At 45.8% G+C, this 20658-nt stretch overlaps 1 protein-coding gene across 1 annotated transcript in view; it reads right to left on the reverse strand.

Moving 5' to 3' along the window:
• The window catches only part of LOC133568160 (polypeptide N-acetylgalactosaminyltransferase 18-like), a 71991-nt gene extending 56993 nt beyond the window's left edge, over positions 1 to 14998 (reverse strand). The window contains exon 1 of the mRNA XM_061919900.1: positions 14579 to 14998. Within this exon, the coding sequence (XP_061775884.1) occupies positions 14579 to 14945 (367 nt within the window). The 5' untranslated portion in view covers positions 14946 to 14998. The remainder of the gene's footprint in view (positions 1 to 14578) is intronic.
• Between the last annotated feature and the right edge of the window lie 5660 nt (positions 14999 to 20658).

The following is a 20658-nucleotide window of genomic DNA, read 5'->3' on the forward strand; positions in this document are numbered from 1 at the left end:
CATATGTTACTAATAACTTGTTTCAAAAATGAAATTCTGATTTGTTATTTTCAAAATTGGCATTATGTTGACATTCTGTTTTTCAAACTCTACCAACACGTGCAGTTGTTGTTTTTTTTGCACTTAAATGAAAACCTTGTCCTTTTCCTCTATAATCCTTCTTTGCCTGTGTGTGTGTGTGTGTGTGTGTGTGTGTGTGTGTGCAAGAGCAGGGACAAAAGATTGAGGGAAGTGTGGAGCGGTGAGTGAACACAACACGATGTCCTTGGCGGCTTATAACTAAACCCAAGCCGGCAACGTTCGATTTCAATGTCAGAAATGTTTACTTACTCTGTGTCAACATTGACCTTATTGGTCCACTGAACACTGATGGAATCGACGACATGTTCCGCTCCTCTGGTACAGATGAAAAATGTAAAAAATAAATAAATAAATAATAATAATGGGCTTTGCTGTCACTTTACTGCAGTTAAGTCAGCATTTAAATTTATATTTTAAAGTCAGTGGAGAAAATCCTGCGCAAAAACATGACGGCATATATAACCAAATGTTATTTATCATTGTTGAGGTTTGTGTGGTCAGTGAGTAGTCCTGCACACACACACACACACACACACACACACACACACACACACACACACACACACACACACACACACACACACACTGTAAAACCTGAACGCTCAAAATAAATAATTAGAATAAGTAGTCTAAACTTAAAAATGTGTTAAAAGTTGTACTTACTTAAAAATGTTGAGTGTGAGTAACATTTTCCTTCTTTTTAAGTTCATTACACTTTTTTTTAATTAATATTAACTCGTTTGCAGATTATGTAACTGCTACTTTAAATAATGAACTCACAGTTATTTAAAACTCAGTCAATTAAAAATAATTTAGTCCTCATTTTGAAAGAACAAATAGTTTAATCGAATTAGGAATAAATTAAGGATGAATTGTAACGCGGAACATTTAGTAATACGCCTGTTTGGCATCGAGGTGCCGGGTTTGATTCCCTCGTGGATGCGTCAACAAGTGAACACAGCAAAGATAAGATATAAACAATTTATTTAACGAAAAGGATCTCTGAAACAAAACACTGGTGCTAATAAAAGGCAAACCAAAGACGCTAGTATAAGAACTAGGAGATACAAAATAGGAAATTAAACTGGCACGTTGGCACACAAAAAGGAGTAAATAAAAACATTTAGCATGTGAGCTAATAACGAGGTGCGTAGCGTTGAGAGCTCGCGAAAATAGTAGAAATTGCGTGAAAGCAAACGATCAAAACAGACGTATCGTTGCGTGAGAGCAAACTATGAACCCAGAAAGAATAATGAAAAGGGACGGGCTTAAATAGGGAAGTAATCAAAAGTGACAGGTGTGCAGGGACTGATGATTAGCAGGTGGGATCAATGAGCAACCATGGTGACTGACTAAACAGAAAGTAAGAGGGTAGAACGACGGAGTGATACAACAATTGGACGTATAAACAATAATATGTGGTGATCCAAGTAGCGGATTGCAATATTTAAGGCTGCATGGGATTCTGGGTATTTGTTCTTTTGTGTTCATGTTGTGTGACGGCGAAGATGTTCTCCCGAAATGTGTTTGTCATTCTTGTTTGGTGTGGGTTCACAGTGTGGCGCATATTTTCAACAGTGCTAAAGTTGTTTATACGGCCACCCTCAGTGCGACCTGTATGGCTGTTGATAAAGTATGTCTTGCAGTCACCAACGTGTGTCATATAACAGAGAAAAATGCTACATTGTTAGTATGAGCATAAACCTTTATAAAACAGGCTACATATGTTTTTCAACTTGAATGTAAAAATACACATACATTTTAAAAAAATAAGATTTTCTTTTAAATTACATATAAAACTGTTAGATTGTTAGTATGGACATAGAGTTTTATATAACAAGCTACATATTTAGTGAAAGTTAATTACTGTCATTTTACATGAATTTGAAATAAATTTGAGAAAACAGAAAATGATATGTATAATTAATTTGGTATTTTTCTGTAAAAAAATTGAAATATACATAGTTTGTCATTACTGGCATATTACTTAAAACAGTGGTCCCCAACAACCGGGCCGTGGCCCGATTGGTACCGGGCCGCAGAAGAATTTTTTATTAATTAAAAAAATATATGTATATTTTTTTTTTATTAAATCAACATAGAAACACAATATACACTTACAATTAGTGCACCAACCACAAAAACCTCCCATTTTCATGACAAAAACCTCCCTTTTTCATGACAAAGAGAAAACAAACCAAAAAAAAGGATCAGCAGCTGTTGAAAGCCAGCACTGCTTGGAGACAGGATGGCTAAATCCTCCGCATACTTCAGATGATTATCCGCAGTATTACCAAGTACACATCCTGTTCTACAGGTATCGAGCTGGACATAATCCCCCGTCCAAAGGCAAAACCCAGTAACTCAATTTTGGTCAAAACTGAGCTGATAATATTTTTGGAGTTACTAGGTCAGGGGTAGAGAACCTATGGCTCTCGAGCCAGATGTGGCTCTTTTGATGACTGCATCTGGCTCTCAGATAAATCCTAGCTGACGTCACTTAATACGATAAGTAATTAATAATTCCGCTGGTAATCACGGTGTTAAAGATAACCTTCAAAATATAAAACATTCTCACACATTTTAATCCCTCTACCGCACCTGTTCAAGAAGTCACATTAATGGTCAAAATAATTTTATTTATCATTGGTTAGCTTCAGAATAACAATAGGAGATGCACGCATTTAGTTGTTGTAATCAGGGAAAGTCGAAATGAAAGAGAAGGCGTTGGATTCTCTTGTCTGAGCGTGGGACGACACTGTACAAGGGTACAGGTCCACAGGTTTCTCCTCATTGAGCTAAATTGAATCCTGTCTCTGTTAAATTCCTTTCTTCTTGTCTGTTTAATAGATGTCATCAGTGTTTGAACCTGACAGTTGTATTGTAGGGCTTGTCCCTGACAGTGTGGCCATGTTTAAGTTTTTCCTGTCTTTGTTCCCTGTCAGCGCTCTTATTTTGTCTGTTTCCTGTCTGTCTCCCTGAGCGCTGTTTCCCCTCAGCTGGCCACACCTGGTGTCAATCAGCCCGCTCCTATTTTTACCTGATTTGTCTTTCAGTCAGTGCTGGATTATAGTCGCTCCTACCGGTTGTTTGTCACCACTACCTGTCAACGTCATTAATACTTTGTTGTAGCTGTGTCTACTTTTGTTCACTCTGCTCATGCCATAGTTCCTTCTTGTCACAGTAAGTGTTTTGTTCATAGCCTAGTTTGTTATCCGCCTCGTGGGCACCTTTTGTTAGTACCCTTTTGTTTGTTCTTGTTTTAGTATTTAAATTAAATCATGTTTTCTTATTCAATGCCTGCCACCGTCTCTGCATCTTGGGGTTCATCAACAAAATGTGACAGTATTTATTGTTAAAAATATCATACGGCTCTCACGGAAATACACTTTAAAATATTTGGCTTTCATGGCTCTCTCAGCCAAAAAGGTTCCCGACCCCTGTACTAGGTGATATGTTTTACATTAGTGTATGCGATATTGTAATTTGTTCCGTAAGTGAGCTGTTACGCGCATGGCAGGACCTAGCAACTGCCACATAACCGCGTAGATACAACAGAAAAACCTAGTATCTCAAGGGTATCTCTAGAAGTGAGTTACTAGGTTCTGCTTTTGGACGGAAGAGATAGGTCATTCATATACAGATTGAAGAGGGCAGGGGAGAGAATTCCCCCCTGGCATTATTATATTTGGCGTATTATGCAGATTATAGAACTGAACGTATTTTACGGCAAGTTAAAACAATAACACCATTTTATAAAGCTTTATAGTTTATATTGACATGTGTGTTCTTGGAGTTGATAAATGTGATAGCGGCTGCTAGACTTTTGACAAGAACAAGAAACTTTGATCATATTACGCCTGTACTGGCTCACCTGCACTGGCTCCCTGTGCACTTAAGATGTGACTTTAAGGTTTTATTACTTACGTATAAAATACTACACGGTCTAGCTCCATCCTATCTTGCCGATTGTATTGTACCATATGTCCCGGCAAGAAATCTGCGTTCAAAAGACTCCGGCTTATTAGTGATTCCTAAAGGCCAAAAAAAGTCTGCGGGCTATAAAGCGTTTTCCGTTCGGGCTCCAGTACTCTGGAATGCCCTCCCAGTAACAGTTCGAGATGCCACCTCCGTAGAAGCATTTAAGTCTCACCTTAAAACTCATCTGTATTTTCTAGCCTTCAAATACACCTCCTTTTTAGACCAGTTGATCTGCCGCTTCTTTTCTTTTTTCTCCTATGTCCCCCCCTCTCCCTTGTGGAGGGGGTCCGGTCCGATGACCATGGATGAAGTACTGGCTGTCCAGAGTCGAGACCTAGGATGGACCGCTCGTCGGGACCCAGGATGGACCGCTCGCCTGTGTATCGGTTGGGGACATCTCTACGCTGCTGATCCGCCTCCGCTTGGGATGGTTTCCTGTGGACGGGACTCTCGCTGCTGTCTTGGATCCGCTTTGAACTGAACTCTCGCGGCTGTGTTGGAGCCACTATGGATTGAACTTTCACAGTATCATGTTAGACCCGCTCGACATCCATTGCTTTCGGAGGGGGGGTTGCCCACTTCTGAGGTCCTCTCCAAGGTTTCTCATAGTCAGCATTGTCACTGGCGTCCCACTGGATGTGAATTCTCCCTGCCCACTGGGTGTGAGTTTTCCTTGCCCTTTTCTGGGTTCTTCCGAGGATGTCGTAGTCATAATGGTTTGTACAGTCCTTTGAGACATTTGTGATTTAGGGCTATATAAATAAACATTGATTGATTGATTGATTGATATAAATAGTGACTGAATGGCTCCACGAGAGCTAATGAAAAAAAAATGCATACAAGCTTTGTTGATGCAGCAAAGAAAATGTGCAGTTTGCTCCATTTGGCTGCTACAATTGTTCAATGACAGTGAAGTCAGCCGCAGTGATGTTAAATCATTCCTATCGTAAAAATGCTGACCCGGGGAGCTCAGATGACTTCAGCGGTCTGACAGCAGGAAGCAAGAATGCGAATGGACAAGCATCCTGTCTGGTGAGTAATCGCAGGGGGGACTTGTGCAACTGAATCTCTTCCAAAGCATATACTTGTACTTTGTACATTCTCATATAGGTTCTATTCCCAAAGATTAATGTGTTTACTGCCCAACCTCACTTTATGGCATTTCTGTATTATTTTCAGTGCTTTTAATTTTACATCATTTTGAAATTGTCCCAATGTCGCAATGGCATCACCCCATGAGGCAATGAGCCCACAGGGGTCAAACTCAAGGCCTGGGGACCAGATCTGGCCCGCCAGATGAATTTGTGTGGCCACCGAAAGCGTGGAAATAGTATGTTACGTGTGATGTGAAGTAAATTGTATTTATATCGCGCTTTTTCTCCAGTGACTCAAAGCGCTTCACATATTGAAGCCCAATATCTACAAACCCCGTTTCCATATGAGTTGGGAAATTGTGTCAGATGTAAATATAAACGGAATACAATCATTTGCAAATCATTTTCAACCCATATTCAGCTGAATATGCTACAAAGACAACATATTTGATGTTCAAACTGATAAACATTTTTTTTTATTGCAAATTATCATTAATGTTCGAGTTTGATGCCAGCAACACGTGACAAATAAGTTGGGAAAGGTGGCAATAAATATTGATAAAGTTGAGGAATGCTCATCAAACACTTATTTGGAACGTCCCACAGGTGTGCAGGCTAATTGGGAACAGGTGGGTGCCATGATTGAGTATAAAAGCAGCTTCCATGAAATGCTAAGTAATTCAGAATCAAGGATGGGGCGAGGGTCACCAATTTGTAAGCAAATTGTCGAACAGTTTTAGAACAACATTTGTCAATGAGCTACTGCAAGGAATTTAGGGATTTTACCATCTACGGTCCGTAAAATCATCAAACGGTTCAGAAAATCTGGAGAAATCACTGCACGTAAGCGATGATATTACGGACCTTTGATCCCTCAGGCGGTACTGCATCAAAAACCAAAATCAGTGTGTAAAGGATATCACGACATGGGCTCAGGAACACTTTATATAACCACTGTCAGTAACTACAGTTGGTTGCTACATCTGTAAGTGCAAGTTAAAACTCTACTATGCAAAGCCAAACACATTTATCAACAACACCAAGGAATGCCGCCGGCTTCCCTGGGCCCGAGATCATCTAAGATAGACTGATGCAAAGTGGAAAAGTGTTCTTTAAAATTATATTTGGAAAATGTGGACGTGGTGTCCTCCGGAACAAAGAGGAAAATAACCATCCGGATTGTTATCGGCGCAAAGTTCTAAAGCCAGCATCTATGATGGTATGGAGGGTGTATTAGTGCCCAAGGCATGGGTAACTTACACATCTGTGAAGGCACTATTAATGCTGAAAGGTCCATACAGGTTTTGGAGCAACATATGTTGTCATCCAAGCAACTTTATCATGGACGCCCCTGCTTATTTCAGCAAGACAATGCCAAGCCACGTGTTCCAACAGCGTGGTTTTGTAGTAAAAGAGTGCGGGTACTTTCCTGGCCCACCTGCAGTCCAGACCTGTCTCCCATCGAAAATTTGTGGCCCATTATGAAGCGTAAAATACGACAGTGGAGACCCCGGACTGTTGAACGACTGAATCTCTACATAAAACAAGAATGGGAAAGAATTCCACTTTCAATGCTTCAGCAATTAGTTTCCTCAGTTCCCAAACATTTATTGAGTGTTGTTGAAAGAAAAGGTGATGTAACACAGTGGTGAACATGCCCTTTCCCAACTACTTTGGCAAGTGTTGCAGCCATGAAATTCAAAGTTAATTATTGTTTGCAACATTTAAAGTTAATGAGTTGGAACATCAAATATCTTGTCTTTGTAGTGTATTCAACTGAATATCCATGTGGTGATATCCTTTACACACTGATGTCGCTTTTTGAAGCAGTACTGCCTGAGGGATCGAAGGTCCGTAATATTATCGCTATCATCAAAATCCTTAAAATAGCTGGTGTAGAAATGTTGTTCTTAAACTGTTCAAAAATGTGTGGACACATCTGTTCACAAAGTGGTGACCCTTGCCCCATCCTTGTTTGTGAATGACTGAGCATATGTATATATATATATATATATATATATATATATATATATATATATATATATATATATATATATATATATATATATATATACATACATGCACATGTTTCATATAGATATAGATATATATATATTTACACACACGTTATAATATATATATATATATATATATATATATATATACACACACACTGCCACCTTACCGTGGTAGAGGAGTTTGCGTGTCCCAATGATCCTAGGAGCTATGTTGTCCAGGGGCTTTAAGCCCCCTGGTAGGGTCTCCCAAGGCAAACTGGTCCTAGGTGAGGGACCAGACAAAGAGCAGCTCGAAAACCTCGAAAACCTCTATGAAAAGTAAAAACAAAGGACCCAGATTTCCCTCGCCCGGACGCGGGTCACCGGGGCCCCCCTTTGGAGCCAGGCCCGGAGGTGGGGCACGATGGCGAGCGCCTGGTGGCCGGGCCTGTACCCATGGGGCCCGGCCGGGCCCGGCCGGGCACAGCCCGAAGAGTCAACGTGGGTCCCCCCTCCAATGGGCTCACCACCCATAGCAGGGGCCATAGAGGTCGGGTGCAATGTGAGCTGGGCGGCAGCCGAAGGCAGGGCACTTGGCGGTCCGATCCTCGGCTACATAAGCTCACTGGGGGGAAAGGAGCCTGAGCTAGTGCGCGAAGTAGAGAAATTCCGGCTGGATGTAGTCGGACTCACTTCGACGCACAGCAAGGGCTCTGGAACCACTTCTCTTGAAAGGGGCTGGACTCTCTTTCACTCTGGCGTTGCCGGCAGTGAGAGGCGACGGGCTGGGGTGGCAATTCTGGTTGCCCCCCGGCTTAAAGCCTGCACGTTGGAGTTCAACCCAGTGGACGAAAGGGTAGCCTCCCTCCGCCTTCGGGTGGGGGGACGGGTCCTGACTGTTGTTTGCGCTTACGCACCAAACAACAGCTCAGAGTACCCACCCTTTTTGGGTACACTCGAGGGAGTACTGGAGAGTGCTCCCCCGGGTGATTCCCTTGTTCTGCTGGGGGACTTCAACGCTCATGTTGGTAACGACAGTGAAACCTGGAGAGGCGTGATTGGGAAGAATGGTCGCCCGGATCTGAACCCGAGTGGTGTTTTGTTATTGGACTTCTGTGCTCGTCACAGTTTGTCCATAACAAACACCATGTTCAAACATAAGGGTGTCCATATGTGCACTTGGCACCAGGACACCCTAGGCCGCAGTTCCATGATCGACTTTGTAGTTGTGTCATCGGATTTGCGGACTCATGTTTTGGACACTCGGGTAAAGAGAGGGGCGGAGCTTTCTACCGATCACCACCTGGTGGTGAGTTGGCTGCGATGGTGGGGGAGGATGCCGGACAGACCTGGCAGGCCCAAACGCATTGTGAGGGTTTGCTGGGAACGTCTGGCAGAGTCTCCTGTCAGAGAAAGTTTCAATTCCCACCTCCGGAGGAACTTTGAACATTTCACGAGGGAGGTGCTGGACATTGAGTCAGAGTGGACCATGTTCCGCACCTCTATTGTCGAGGCGGCTGATTGGAGCTGTGGCCGCAAGGTAGTTGGTGCTTGTCGTGGCGGTAATCCTAGAACCCGCTGGTGGACACCAGCGGTGAGGGATGCCGTCAAGCTGAAGAAGGAGTCCTATCGGGTTCTTTTGGCTCATAGGACTCCAGAGGCAGTGGACAGGTACCGACAGGCCAAGCGGTGTGCAGCTTCAGCGGTCACAGAGGCAAAAACTCGGACATGGGAAGAGTTCGGGGAAGCCATGGAAAATGACTTCCGGATGGCTTCGAAGCGATTCTGGACCACCATCCGCCGCCTCAGGAAGGGGAAGCAGTGCACTGTCAACACCGTGTATGGTGCGGATGGTGTTTTGCTGACCTCAACTGCGGATGTTGTGGATAGGTGGAAGGAATACTTTGGAGACCTCCTCAATCCCACCAACACGTCTTCCTATGAGGAAGCAGTGCCTGGGGAATCTGTGGTGGACTCTCCTATTTCTGGGGCTGAGGTTGCTGAGGTAGTTAAAAAGCTCCTCGGTGGCAAGGCCCCAGGGGTGGATGAGATCCGCCCGGAGTTCCTTAGGGCTCTGGATGCTGTGGGGCTGTCTTGGTTGACAAGACTCCGCAGCATCGCGTGGACATCGGGGGAGGTACCTCTGGATTGGCAGACCGGGGTGGTGGTCCCTCTCTTTAAGAAGGGGGACCGGAGGGTGTGTTCCAACTATCGTGGGATCACACTCCTCAGCCTTCCCGGTAAGGTTTATTCAGCTGTACTGGAGAGGAGGCTACGCCGGATAGTCGAACCTCGGATTCAGGAGGAACAGTGTGGTTTTCGTCCTGGTCGTGGAACTGTGGACCAGCTCTATACTCTCGGCAGGCTTCTTGAGGGTGCATGGGAGTTTGCCCAACCAGTCTACATGTGCTTTGTGGACTTGGAGAAGGCATTCGACCGTGTCCCTCGGGAAGTCCTGTGGGGAGTGCTCAGAGAGTATGGGGTACCGGACTGTCTTATTATGGCAGTCCGTTCCCTGTACGATCAGTGTCAGAGCTTGGTCCGCATTGCTGGCAGTAAGTCGGACACGTTTCCTGTGAGGGTTGGACTCCGCCAAGGTTGCCCTTTGTCACCGATTCTGTTCATAACTTTTATGGACAGAATTTCTAGGCGCAGTCAAGGCATTGAGGGGTTCCGGTTTGGTGGCCGCGGGATTGGGTCCCTGCTTTTTGCAGACGATGTGGTCCTGTTGGCTTCATCTGGCCGGGATCTTCAGCTCTCACTGGATCGGTTCGCAGCCGAGTGTGAAGCGGCCGGAATGAGAATCAGCACCTCCAAATCCGAGTCCATGGTTCTCTCCCGGAAAAGGGTGGAGTGCCATCTCCGGGTTGGGGAGGAGACCCTGCCCCAAGTGGAGGAGTTCAAGTACCTAGGAGTCTTGTTCACGAGTGGGGGAAGAGTGGATCGTGAGATCGACAGGCGGATCGGTGCGGCGTCTTCAGTAATGCGGACGTTGTACCGATCTGTTGTGGTGAAGAAGGAGCTGAGCTGGAAGGTAAAGCTCTCAATTTACCGGTCGATCTACGTTCCCATCCTCACCTATGGTCATGAACTTTGGGTCATGACCGAAAGGATAAGATCACGGGTACAAGCGGCCGAAATGAGTTTCCTCCGCCGTGTGGCGGGGCTCTTCCTTAGAGATAGGATGAGAAGCTCTGTCATCCGGGAGGAACTCAAAGTAAAGCCGCTGCTCCTCCACATCGAGAGGAGCCAGATGAGGTGGTTCGGGCATCTGGTCAGGATGCCACCCGAACGCCTCCCGAGGGAGGTGTTTAGGGCACGTCCAACCGGTAGGAGGCCACGGGAAAGACCCAGGACACGTTGGGAAGACTATGTCTCCCGGCTGGCCTGGGAACGCCTCGGGATCCCCCGGGAAGAGCTAGACGAAGTGGCTGGGGAGAGGGAAGTCTGGGCTTCCCTGCTTAGGCTGCTGCCCCCGCGACCCGACCTCGGATAAGCGGAAGAAGATGGATGGATGGACACCTACAGTACAATATTACATAGACTATGACTCATATATATATATATATATATATATATATAATTACTTGGGAGATGGTATGCGCTGTGCAACACACAAATAGAGAGTTAGGTGGGATATCAAGTGTGTGTTTGAATATATGCAGTCCAAGAAGGCGAGGAGGATCTGCTGTGAGTTTGATGGATTTCAAGAACCGTGGGCGGCAGTTTCACACATTTTAGATAATCTTTCCAAAGCAAAGGCGTCAAACACTGAAATGCTTGGCTGGAAAATTCTCAACTGCTTTTGGAGGGGATTATTCCACACAGCAGTGTATGCTCACATCATCAGAATAACAAGTACTGTACACATATATTGTACAAAAAAAGAAACTCAGTATTCTTCTTCCTCCAAACATGACGAGTTGAGTTTATACCAAAATGGATACATGGATGATACAGCAGAGGATTGGGAGAATGTCATGTGGTCAGATGAAAGCAAAATGGAACTTTTTGGTATAAACTCAACTCGTCGTGTTTGGAGGAAGAAGAATACTGAGTTGCATCCCAAGAACACCAAACCTACTGTCAAGCATGGGGGTGGAAACATCATGCTTTGGGGCTGTTTTTCTGCTAAGGGGACATGACGATTGATCCGTGTTAAGGAAAGAATGAATGGGGCCATGTATCGTGAGATTTTGAGCCAAAACCTCCTTGTACTCTTAATTGGCAGCCAGCCTAATACACCTTCATCTTCTCCTCGGGTAGTGTTGTTTTTTTCTCAGTTGAAAGGAACGATACCTTTTTAAGACCGTGTATTGATTTGCCGGGCCTGAATGAGATCGCTCGGATTAAAGTACCCACTTAGTCTCAGGGAATCCATGTTTTTCTCCACTCCAATCAGCCGGTATGTTCTCTAAAGTGCCAGTCAACATTTGAGTCAAGTCAAAGAAGATGATGTAAAACTGCCTTGAGAACCATTTTTGAATGCCTCCTCGTAGCTTTTTATCTCACTAACATAATATTTTCTGTTTTGAATGTTCCTTGCAGCTCAACTCCTCGTAGGTTTTTGTTGTACTTTCTGTTTTTGACACTAAATGTTATTTTCACAGTGTGAAGAGGCGGAGGCCGGCAGACCCAGAGCGAGGCAGGGCACACCGTAGCCCAGCCCAAAATGGCGGCGAGGAGGCGTGGCCGGCAGTCTGTTAGCAAGGCAGGGCACGCCGAAGCCCAGCCCAAAATGGCGGCGAGGAGGCGGGGCCGGCAGTCCGATAGCAAGGCAGGGCACACCGTAGCCCAGCCCAAAACGGCGGCGAGGAGGCGTAGCCGGCAGTCCGACATCCGCAATAAAGATCAGGTACGTGGATCGCGCACCTGAGTAGTCCTCTTGCGCTGCATAGAGGGCCGACAGCCGTGAACGTGGGGGACAGAGGCGGAGAGATGAGAAGGAGCCAGAGGGAAGCTGACTCTGAGAGAGAGAGAGTGAGAGCGCGAGAGAGGCGACGACGCGCCAAGCAGAAAGGCAAGCGGAAGAGCGAGCGGCTGACGGAGCAGCGGAAAAGCAGTCTTTATTGAAAAATAAAGAAGTCTAAACGTGCCGCCGCTATGTCCTTCCTTGACGGTCCTTGGAACCTGCACGAGGGCTTGAGAAGTCTGTCACACACCTCCTAGGTGGGCAACCCCCAAAGGGGGGCGGGGGGGGTTGGTTTGCCTACATTTGAGGTCCTCTCCAAGGTTTCTCATAGTCATTGTCACTGGCGTCCCACTGGGTGTGAATTCTCCCTGCCCACTGGGTGTGAGTTTTCCTTGCCCTTATGTGGGTTCTTCCGAGGATGTCGTAGTCGTAATGGTTGTTACAGTCCTTTGAGATATTTGTGATTTAGGGCTATATAAATAAACATTGATTGATTTATTGATTGATTGACAGATTGCTGCGAGGTTTGTTCTCCCAGGATGCAAACGGACTATTCTGGACAGGACTTGAAGGTAGGAACATATTTATCAATTAATTAATCCTACACATCACAGAAGACAGGAACTAAAACAGAAGGAAAGCGTGCCGTTCGCACGAGACGCTAAAGAACAAAACACTTAGCGCAGGAAACATAGACGCTAACACTTACCATGAACTGTGGAAATAGAACAAACAAGATTTACTGTGGCATGAAACAACTCACATAACTATGGCATAGCACAACATGAAACTGGCATGGAACCAATAATGACGCCAGGCCGACTGACTGGCAAAGGTGGGCTTAAATCATGTCTCTTGATTGGAACCAAGTGTGCGTCCCGAACACCAGAGGCAGGTGAAAATTATAGGTCGCCATGGTAACTAAATAAAAAAAACGGTGCACAAAAACAGGAGTTCCATGCCAAGGCATGACCTTCTTCACAGTACTGTACGTACATTTCAGTGGGTCTTAAATCTGTGGGCTTGCCTTCTCTATTTTGGGTCTGTTGGGATGCTTTGGCTTGGCTTCATAACTCGTGTCAGCTTTAAAAAAAAAACACGGCCTTTGAAATGTTTGATGTGTGCACACTGGTGCCAAAAGGAGTTTTGTTTTTGATGTATTTTGTTGGCCTTTCTTCAGTGGGTTTCAGGGCATACAACTGAGAGATCGTGTTGCACGCTATTCATGCTTCCTTTGAGGTGAAGGAAGCAAACTCCTTTAAGAGTGGGGTCGTCTTTAACCTTGGCCAGTTGCTTGATATCATGACGGTACCACCTTGAAGTTATCCACTCGGGTAGTTTGTTTAAAGGCCTACTGAAATTAGATTTTCTTATTTAAACGGGGATAGCAGGTCCATTCTATGTGTCATACTTGATCATTTCGCGATTTTGCCATATTTTTGCTGAAAGGATTTAGTGGAGAACATCGACGATAAAGTTTGCAACTTTTGGTCGTTGATAAAAAAGCGTTGCCTTTACCGGAAGTAGCAGACATCTTCACATTGTTTACAATCATAGCCAGCAGCAGCTAGAGCTATTCGGACCGAGAAAGCGACAATTTCCCCATTAATTTGAGCGAGGATGAAAAATTTGTGGATGAGGAAATTTAGAGTGAAGGACTAGAAAAAGAAAAAAAAAGGGAGCGATTCAGATGTTTTTAGACACATTTACTCGGATCATTCTGGGAAATCCTTTATCTTTATATTGTGTTGCTAGTGTTTTAGTGAGATTGAATAGTACCTGATAGTCGGAGGGGTGTGTCCACGGGTGTGTTGACGCCAGAGTCTCTGAGTGAAGTGAAGTGAATTATATTTCTATAGCGCTTTTCTCTAGTGACTCAAAGCACTTTACATAGTGAAACCCAATATCTAAGTTACATTTAAACCAGTGTGGGTGGCACTGGGAGCAGGTGGGTAAAGTGTCTTGCCCAAGGACACAACGGCAGTGACTAGGATGGCAGAATGCGGGAACCCTCAAGTTGCTGGCACGGCCACTCTACCAACCGAGCTATGCCGCCACTCTGAGAGAAGTCACGAAGCTGCAGCAGGACAGAAGCTCCGCTGATCTCCGGTAAGAGGCGACTTTTTACCACAATTTTCTCACAGAAACCTGCCGGTTGACAAGTGGTCGGGATCCATGTTCGCTTGACCGCTCTGATCCATAGTAAAGTTTTACCTCCGGGAATTTTAAACAAGGAATCACCATGTGTTTGTGTGGCTAAAGGCTTAAGCTTCCCACCTCCATCTTTCTACTTTGACTTCTCCATTATTATTTGAACAAATTGCAAAAGATTCAGCAACACAGATGTCCAAAATACTGTTTAATTGCGCGATGAAAAGAGACGACTTTTAGCCGCAAATAGTGCTGGGTTAATATGTCCCCTCCAACCGAATATGTCACAAACACGCGTCATCATTCGCCCAGCCCTAATTTGAGCTGGGCTTCATCACAAAGTCAGACCGAGGCGCGTTTACCTTGGATGTGCTCATTAATGACGTCCTCCAGCCTGTCCAGCCTCTCCATCATCCTGCGCGTCTCTCCCTTGCTGTCCTCCTCCAACTTTCTGTCCGCCTCGCCGACTGCCTGCAGAACTTTAGGACGGCTAGAGACCTGCTTGCTGATCCAGCCCACGTAGACCAGGCACACGATGTTGGTCATGCCGCTCAGGATGACGCACGTGGACACCAAAGTTTTAGTCCTCCTGGTGCACAGCATGGCCACGTCCCATCCCCTTCCTCGTCTCCTCTCCTCCCGTGTCTGGGGCGCACACGCTGCTGCGGCAAGACCCGGGAAGAGATGCGGAGTCGGCAGGAGCTCCTCACGGCTGAGACATGCTTCCATTCAGTCGAGTGAGACCGTAACTCGCAACGTGACGGCGCGGAGGAGTGTGTGCCAGAAAGTCGAGCGGTGCAAGCTGCTGCAAAGCTGTGAGCGCCCCCCCCATCTCGTCTCAGCCGACCAATAGGAGGCAGGAGGCGGGCACGGGGAGGAGGGAGGAGGATGCTGAAGTGCATCATCCGACCTTTGGAAAGGGAGGGAGGTCAATAAATAAATAGGTTCGGACAAGGATGTAAAAATACGTAAATAGATGCTTTGAAATGAGTGTAAGGATTAGTTTTTAACAAGGATTCAATTACGGCTCAGGGAGAAAAGCAGGAAATTACCAAAATAAAAGCGCTGACAGGAAACAATGCCAAACACAGGCTTGCCACTGACAGTTTGTTTTTGTTTTAGTTTTTCCTCTGTGTGTGTTTAGTATTTCCTGTCCTTTCCTGTCTGCACTCTTATTTTGCTTCAGCTTCCTGTTTGTCTCCCTGTGTGCTGTTTTGCCTCAGTTGCGGCTGATTGGCCCCATGGCCACACCTGTTATCAATGAGCCCGCTCCTATTTGTACCTGCTTTGTCTTGAGTGAGTGGCTGGATTATTGATTTGTCGTTGCCACATGTCGCACTTGTCTTTGCTACCTGTTGTGTCGTACCTTGATAGCGGTTTTTAGCTTACTATCTTCTGTTCCCTGCTTAAATGATAAATAAATGATAAATGGGTTGTACTTGTATAGCGCTTTTCTACCTTCAAGGTATTCAAAGCGCTTTGACACTACTTCCACATTTACCCATTCAGCACCCATCAGGAGCAAGGGTGAAGTGTCTTGCCCAGGACACAACGGATGTGACGAGGTTGGTACTAGGTGGGGATTGAACCAGGGACCCTCGGGTTGCGCACAGCTACTCTCCCACTGCGCCATGCCGTCCGTTATGTTTTCCAAGTACAAGTACGAATTCTGTTTTCCATGTTAAAGTTCATTTTTGTTTTCTAGCTCCCATGCTAGCTCTCTTAGTTTGTTATCCGCCCGCGTGTGTGTTTTTTGTCTGTACCCTTTGTTTGGTTTTGTCTTATTTTAATTGTATCAAAGTTACTTACAAAATGCCAGCCTCCTTCTCTGCATCTTGGGGTTCGTCAACAACCAAACTGTCAGGGAAAGGCCTGACAATAGCCCCCCTTCCCATAACGGATACCAGACGTTCTAGACACCCCCCGTCCCCCCAAAAAACTGTCCAAAGTCACGGGATTGTGGAGGGAAGACAAGGCGGTGGGCCGCAAGGCCAAGTGTCCCCGCAATCAGCGGGTAAGAGTCAGGTGGCGACGACGAGACGGTTGCCCATTGAACGACCACATCCGTGGCCGACCAGAGGATGGTGGCGTCCTCTGCTGGCCCAATTCGAATTATGAATTTGTAGTTTCCAATACGATTCAGGTAGGATATTTGTTTAAAGCAGGGGTTTCAGACACGCGGCCCACGGGCCGCAATTGACGCTATTTGGCGGCCCCCACCTTAATATGAAAGTTTAATGTTAGTGCGGCCCTCAAGTTTTATATGAATGGCGCTTGACAGCTTTGTGTTATTCGGTACCAAAATGGCTCTTTCAATGTTCTGGGTTGCCTACCCCCGCGTTAGTGGAAAAGCGGCAAATGAGTGAAAGCGACAGAGACGTTGCCATGGAGATGAGGGTTTACTTAGGTACCCGGCTGCAGTCACACCGCGACACTTGTCCGTCAGTACTAACAGTCCCCTATAACCTGGAGCAATTCAAACCGTTATTTGTTTTTTTGTATTGTTTAATTAGCATTGCCTCACACGATGAACACTACATATATTTCTATATGACACCGGATAACACTCCGGGAGCAGTCACTTTTTTGCGCTCGCTATCCAGGTACTTTACCAGCTATTATCTGCCGACCGCCGTATTTGCTGTAGGAAGGAAAAGCGGAACGACACACATCGCGGAAATAAAATTATTCTCCGTGCGTCAGCTAAATATAAATATATTCCACAACCCCAAACATGTCTTTTTCAAAGCCTGCAGTGAAGAGAAAGGTTAGTGATGAGCAAAGACAATTCCAGGAAAAGTGGGAGATGCAATATTCCTTTGTTGAGCACAGGTGCACCCCGACATGTCTTATTTGCACAGAGAAAGTTGCGGTGCACAAGGGATACAATTTGAAACGTCACTATACAACTAGACATGCTGAGAAGTATGCAACATTTTTTTTAAGAAATCTTTTCTTGCGGCCCAGCCTCACTCAGACTCTGCATCCAGTGGCCTCCATCCAGTGGCCCCCAGGTAACTGGAGTACGATCCAAAATTATTTAGCGAGTTCAAAGTGGATTCAGTAACTTTTAAGCCAAAATCACACCAGTTTAACTGTGAAATTGTCATGTTTTGTGATCATGTTGGGCAGCACGGTGGAACAGGGGTTAGTGCATGTGCCTCACAATACGAAGGTCCTGAGTTGTCCTGGGTTCAATCCCGAGCTCGGGATCTTTCTGTGTGGAGTTTGCATGTTCTCCCCGTGGCTGCGTGGGTTCCTCCCACTTCCAAAGACATGCACCTGGGGATAGGTTGATTGGCAACACTAAATGGTCCATAGTGTGTGAATGTGACTGTTGTCTATTTGTGTTGGCCCTGCAACTTGTCCAGGGTGTACTCCACCTTCCGCCCGATCGTAGCTGAGATAGCCACCAGTCCCCCCTTGCAAATGGATGGATGGATGGACGTTACTTCAAGACTCCATGAGTCCCTGGTTTTTCCACTCCCTTGTTTTTTTTTCCATGACAACTGACTCATTTGGACTCACACAACCGGTTTTCAATCATGAAGAGACTATTCAAGCCTGTCATTTTCTGTTGGTCGTTCCACCGTCGTCGCTCCGTTTATTATTCCTCTGCACTCTGCTTCATGCCGTGTGTACTGTTCCATGCCATTTTATAGTTCATGCTGCTCGTTTCACGCCACAGAAAGTGCTTTTTTTTGTTTCATGTTTGTCACGTGTGGTTGGTGGTGACGAACCCCAAGGCAGGCTTGGTGCATCCATCCATCCATCTTCTTCCGCTTATCCAAAGTCAGGTCGCGGGGGCAGCAGCCTAAGCAGGGAAGCCCAGACTCTCCTCTCCCCAGCCACTTCGTCTAGCTCTTCCTGGGGAATCCCGAGGCGTTCCCAGGCCAGCCGGGAGACATAGTCTTCCCAACGTGTCCTGGGTCTACCTCGTGGCCTCCTACTGGTCGAACGTGCCTGAAAAACCTCCCAAGGGAGGCGTTCGGGTGGCATCCTGACCAGATGCCCGAACCGCTGTTCCTCTCGATTGAGATTGAGCTTTACTTTGAGCTCCTCCCAGATGGCAGAGCTTCTCACTCTATCTCTTAGGGAGAAACCCACAACCCGGCGGAGGAAACTCATTTCGGCCGTGATCTTGTCCCTTCGGTCATAACCCAAAGCTCATGACCATAGGTGAGGATGGGAACGTAGATCGACCGGTAAATTGAGAGCTTTGCCTTCCGGCTCAGCTCCTTCTTAACCAAAACGGATCGATACAGCGTCGACCTCACGATATGCTCTTTCCCTCACATCAGTATTCTCACATCAGTATAGCACGTTTGTGAATGTGTGTGTGAATAGGTGAATGTGGAAATAGTCCTATGAGTACCTTGAAGGTAGAACCCATTTACCAATATCTCCCACCTGTCGTCTGCTCTGCGTCGTCAGATTCTCGACCCTCCTGCCTAGTCCTCCTTGTCACGATCCGTAGTCCGGATCGTGTGTTATGTGGACTTTTGACTTTGTTTGAGCACTTCCCTGTTTGTATTAGTCACCACGGCGACTTCATTTGCTCCACCTGCACTGTCTTTCTGACGCACACCTGTTTTTGATTATTGTTTGAGTATTTAAGCCTGCCCTCTACCTGTGTTCGTCCTGGATGTTTTGTTTGCTACCAGCAACAAGTCACGTTTGGTATTTCTGCTTTGTATGTACTCTGCTAAGTCACGTCTTAGCTTCGCGTGCTCTCTGCACGACGATTCTTCTGAACTTTGAACTCTATGCTTGCTAACCATTAGCATTTAGCTTCCCGTGCATAGGCAATCCATTCCTTTGTCTTTTGTCAGTGTTCTTTTGTCATTTTATATATTAAAGGCGAACATTATCACCAGACCTATCTAAGCGTCAATATATACCTTGATGTTGCAGAAAAAAGACCATATATTTTTTTAACCGATTTCCGAGCTCTAAATGGGTGAATTTTGGCGAATTAAACACCTTTCTATTTATCGCTCACGGAGCGATGATGTCAGAACTTGACGTCACCTAGGTAATAAAGCCGCCATTTTCTCAAACACATTACAAAACCGCGTCTCAGCTCTGTTATTTTCCATTTTTTCGACTATTTTCTGGAACCTTGGAGACATCATGCCTCGTCGGTGTGTTGTCGGAGGGTGTAACAACACTAACAGGGAGGGATTCAAGTTGCACCACTGGCCCGAAGATGCGAAAGTGGCAAGAAATTGGACGAAATTTGTTCAAAATACGAAGGTGTGGGGAAAGCCGACGAAATGGTCAGTCGTTTGTTCCGCACACTTTACCGACGAAAGCTATGCTACTAGATGGCAAGATTGTGTGGATATCCTGCGACACTCAAAGCAGATGCATTTCCAACGATAAAGTCAAAGAAATCTGCCGCCAGACCCCCATTGAATGTGCCGGAGTGTCTGCACATTTTACCGGCAGTGCTAAGGCAGACATGGCCTGGATAACCTGCAGATGCATTTCCAACGATAAAGTCAACGAAATCACAAAGGTGAGTTTTGTTGATGTTGTTTATCAGACATATTTGGTCGCGGCGTGACTGCCTGCTAATCGATGCTAACATGCTATTTAGGCTAACTGTATGTACATTTGAAACTATATTTACACCCACGTTTCCCTCCAACCACATTTAATGCCAAACAAACACTTACCAATCGATGGATTTAAGTTGATCCAGTGTCACAAGATGCGAAACGTCCGATCGTTGGTCTGCACATTTTACCGGCGATGCTAGGGCAAACACGGCCGAATAGCGGCAATAGCTATCCGCTCCATAGCTTCAGTTTCTTCTTCAATTTCGTTTTCGCTATCTGCCTCCATACTCCAACCATCCGTTTCAATACATGCGTACTCTGTTGAATCGCTTAAGCCGCTGAAATCCGAGTCTGAATCCTAGCTAATGTCGCTATATCTTGCTGTGCTATCCGTATTGGCATCACTGGACGACGTCACAGGAAAATGGACAGTGGCTTCACAGATAGCGAAAATCCGGCACTTTAAAGCTATTTTTAGGGATATTCCGGGATGGGTAAAATTTTGAAAAAAACTTAAGCCACTGGGAACTGATTTTTATTGGTTTTAACCCTTCTGAAATTGTGATAATGTTCCCCTTTAAACAATCCAGCCTTGTCCGAGTCCTGCAGCATCTGGGGGTGACAACTCCGCGCATCAAAATGCGTCCCGAACGCAACACTCTAATTGTTAATGCCCCTCCAACGTGACACCTTTTTCTGCCTGCTTTTCTCCGTCTCCCCTCTGCGTGTTCCTCCTCCGGGAACTCCCGGTCCCCTTCTCTAATCACATCGCTTCGTTGTTAATTGTCCCAGCTGCCTCCAATCAGTCCACCAACCAATTCAGCAATAATGACAGCGATTCTATATGCTCTATGTGTCAAAGTCAACTATCCATCCAT

This window comes from Nerophis ophidion, linkage group LG14 (genome assembly GCF_033978795.1).
Source record: "Nerophis ophidion isolate RoL-2023_Sa linkage group LG14, RoL_Noph_v1.0, whole genome shotgun sequence".
NCBI lineage: Eukaryota > Metazoa > Chordata > Actinopteri > Syngnathiformes > Syngnathidae > Nerophis > Nerophis ophidion.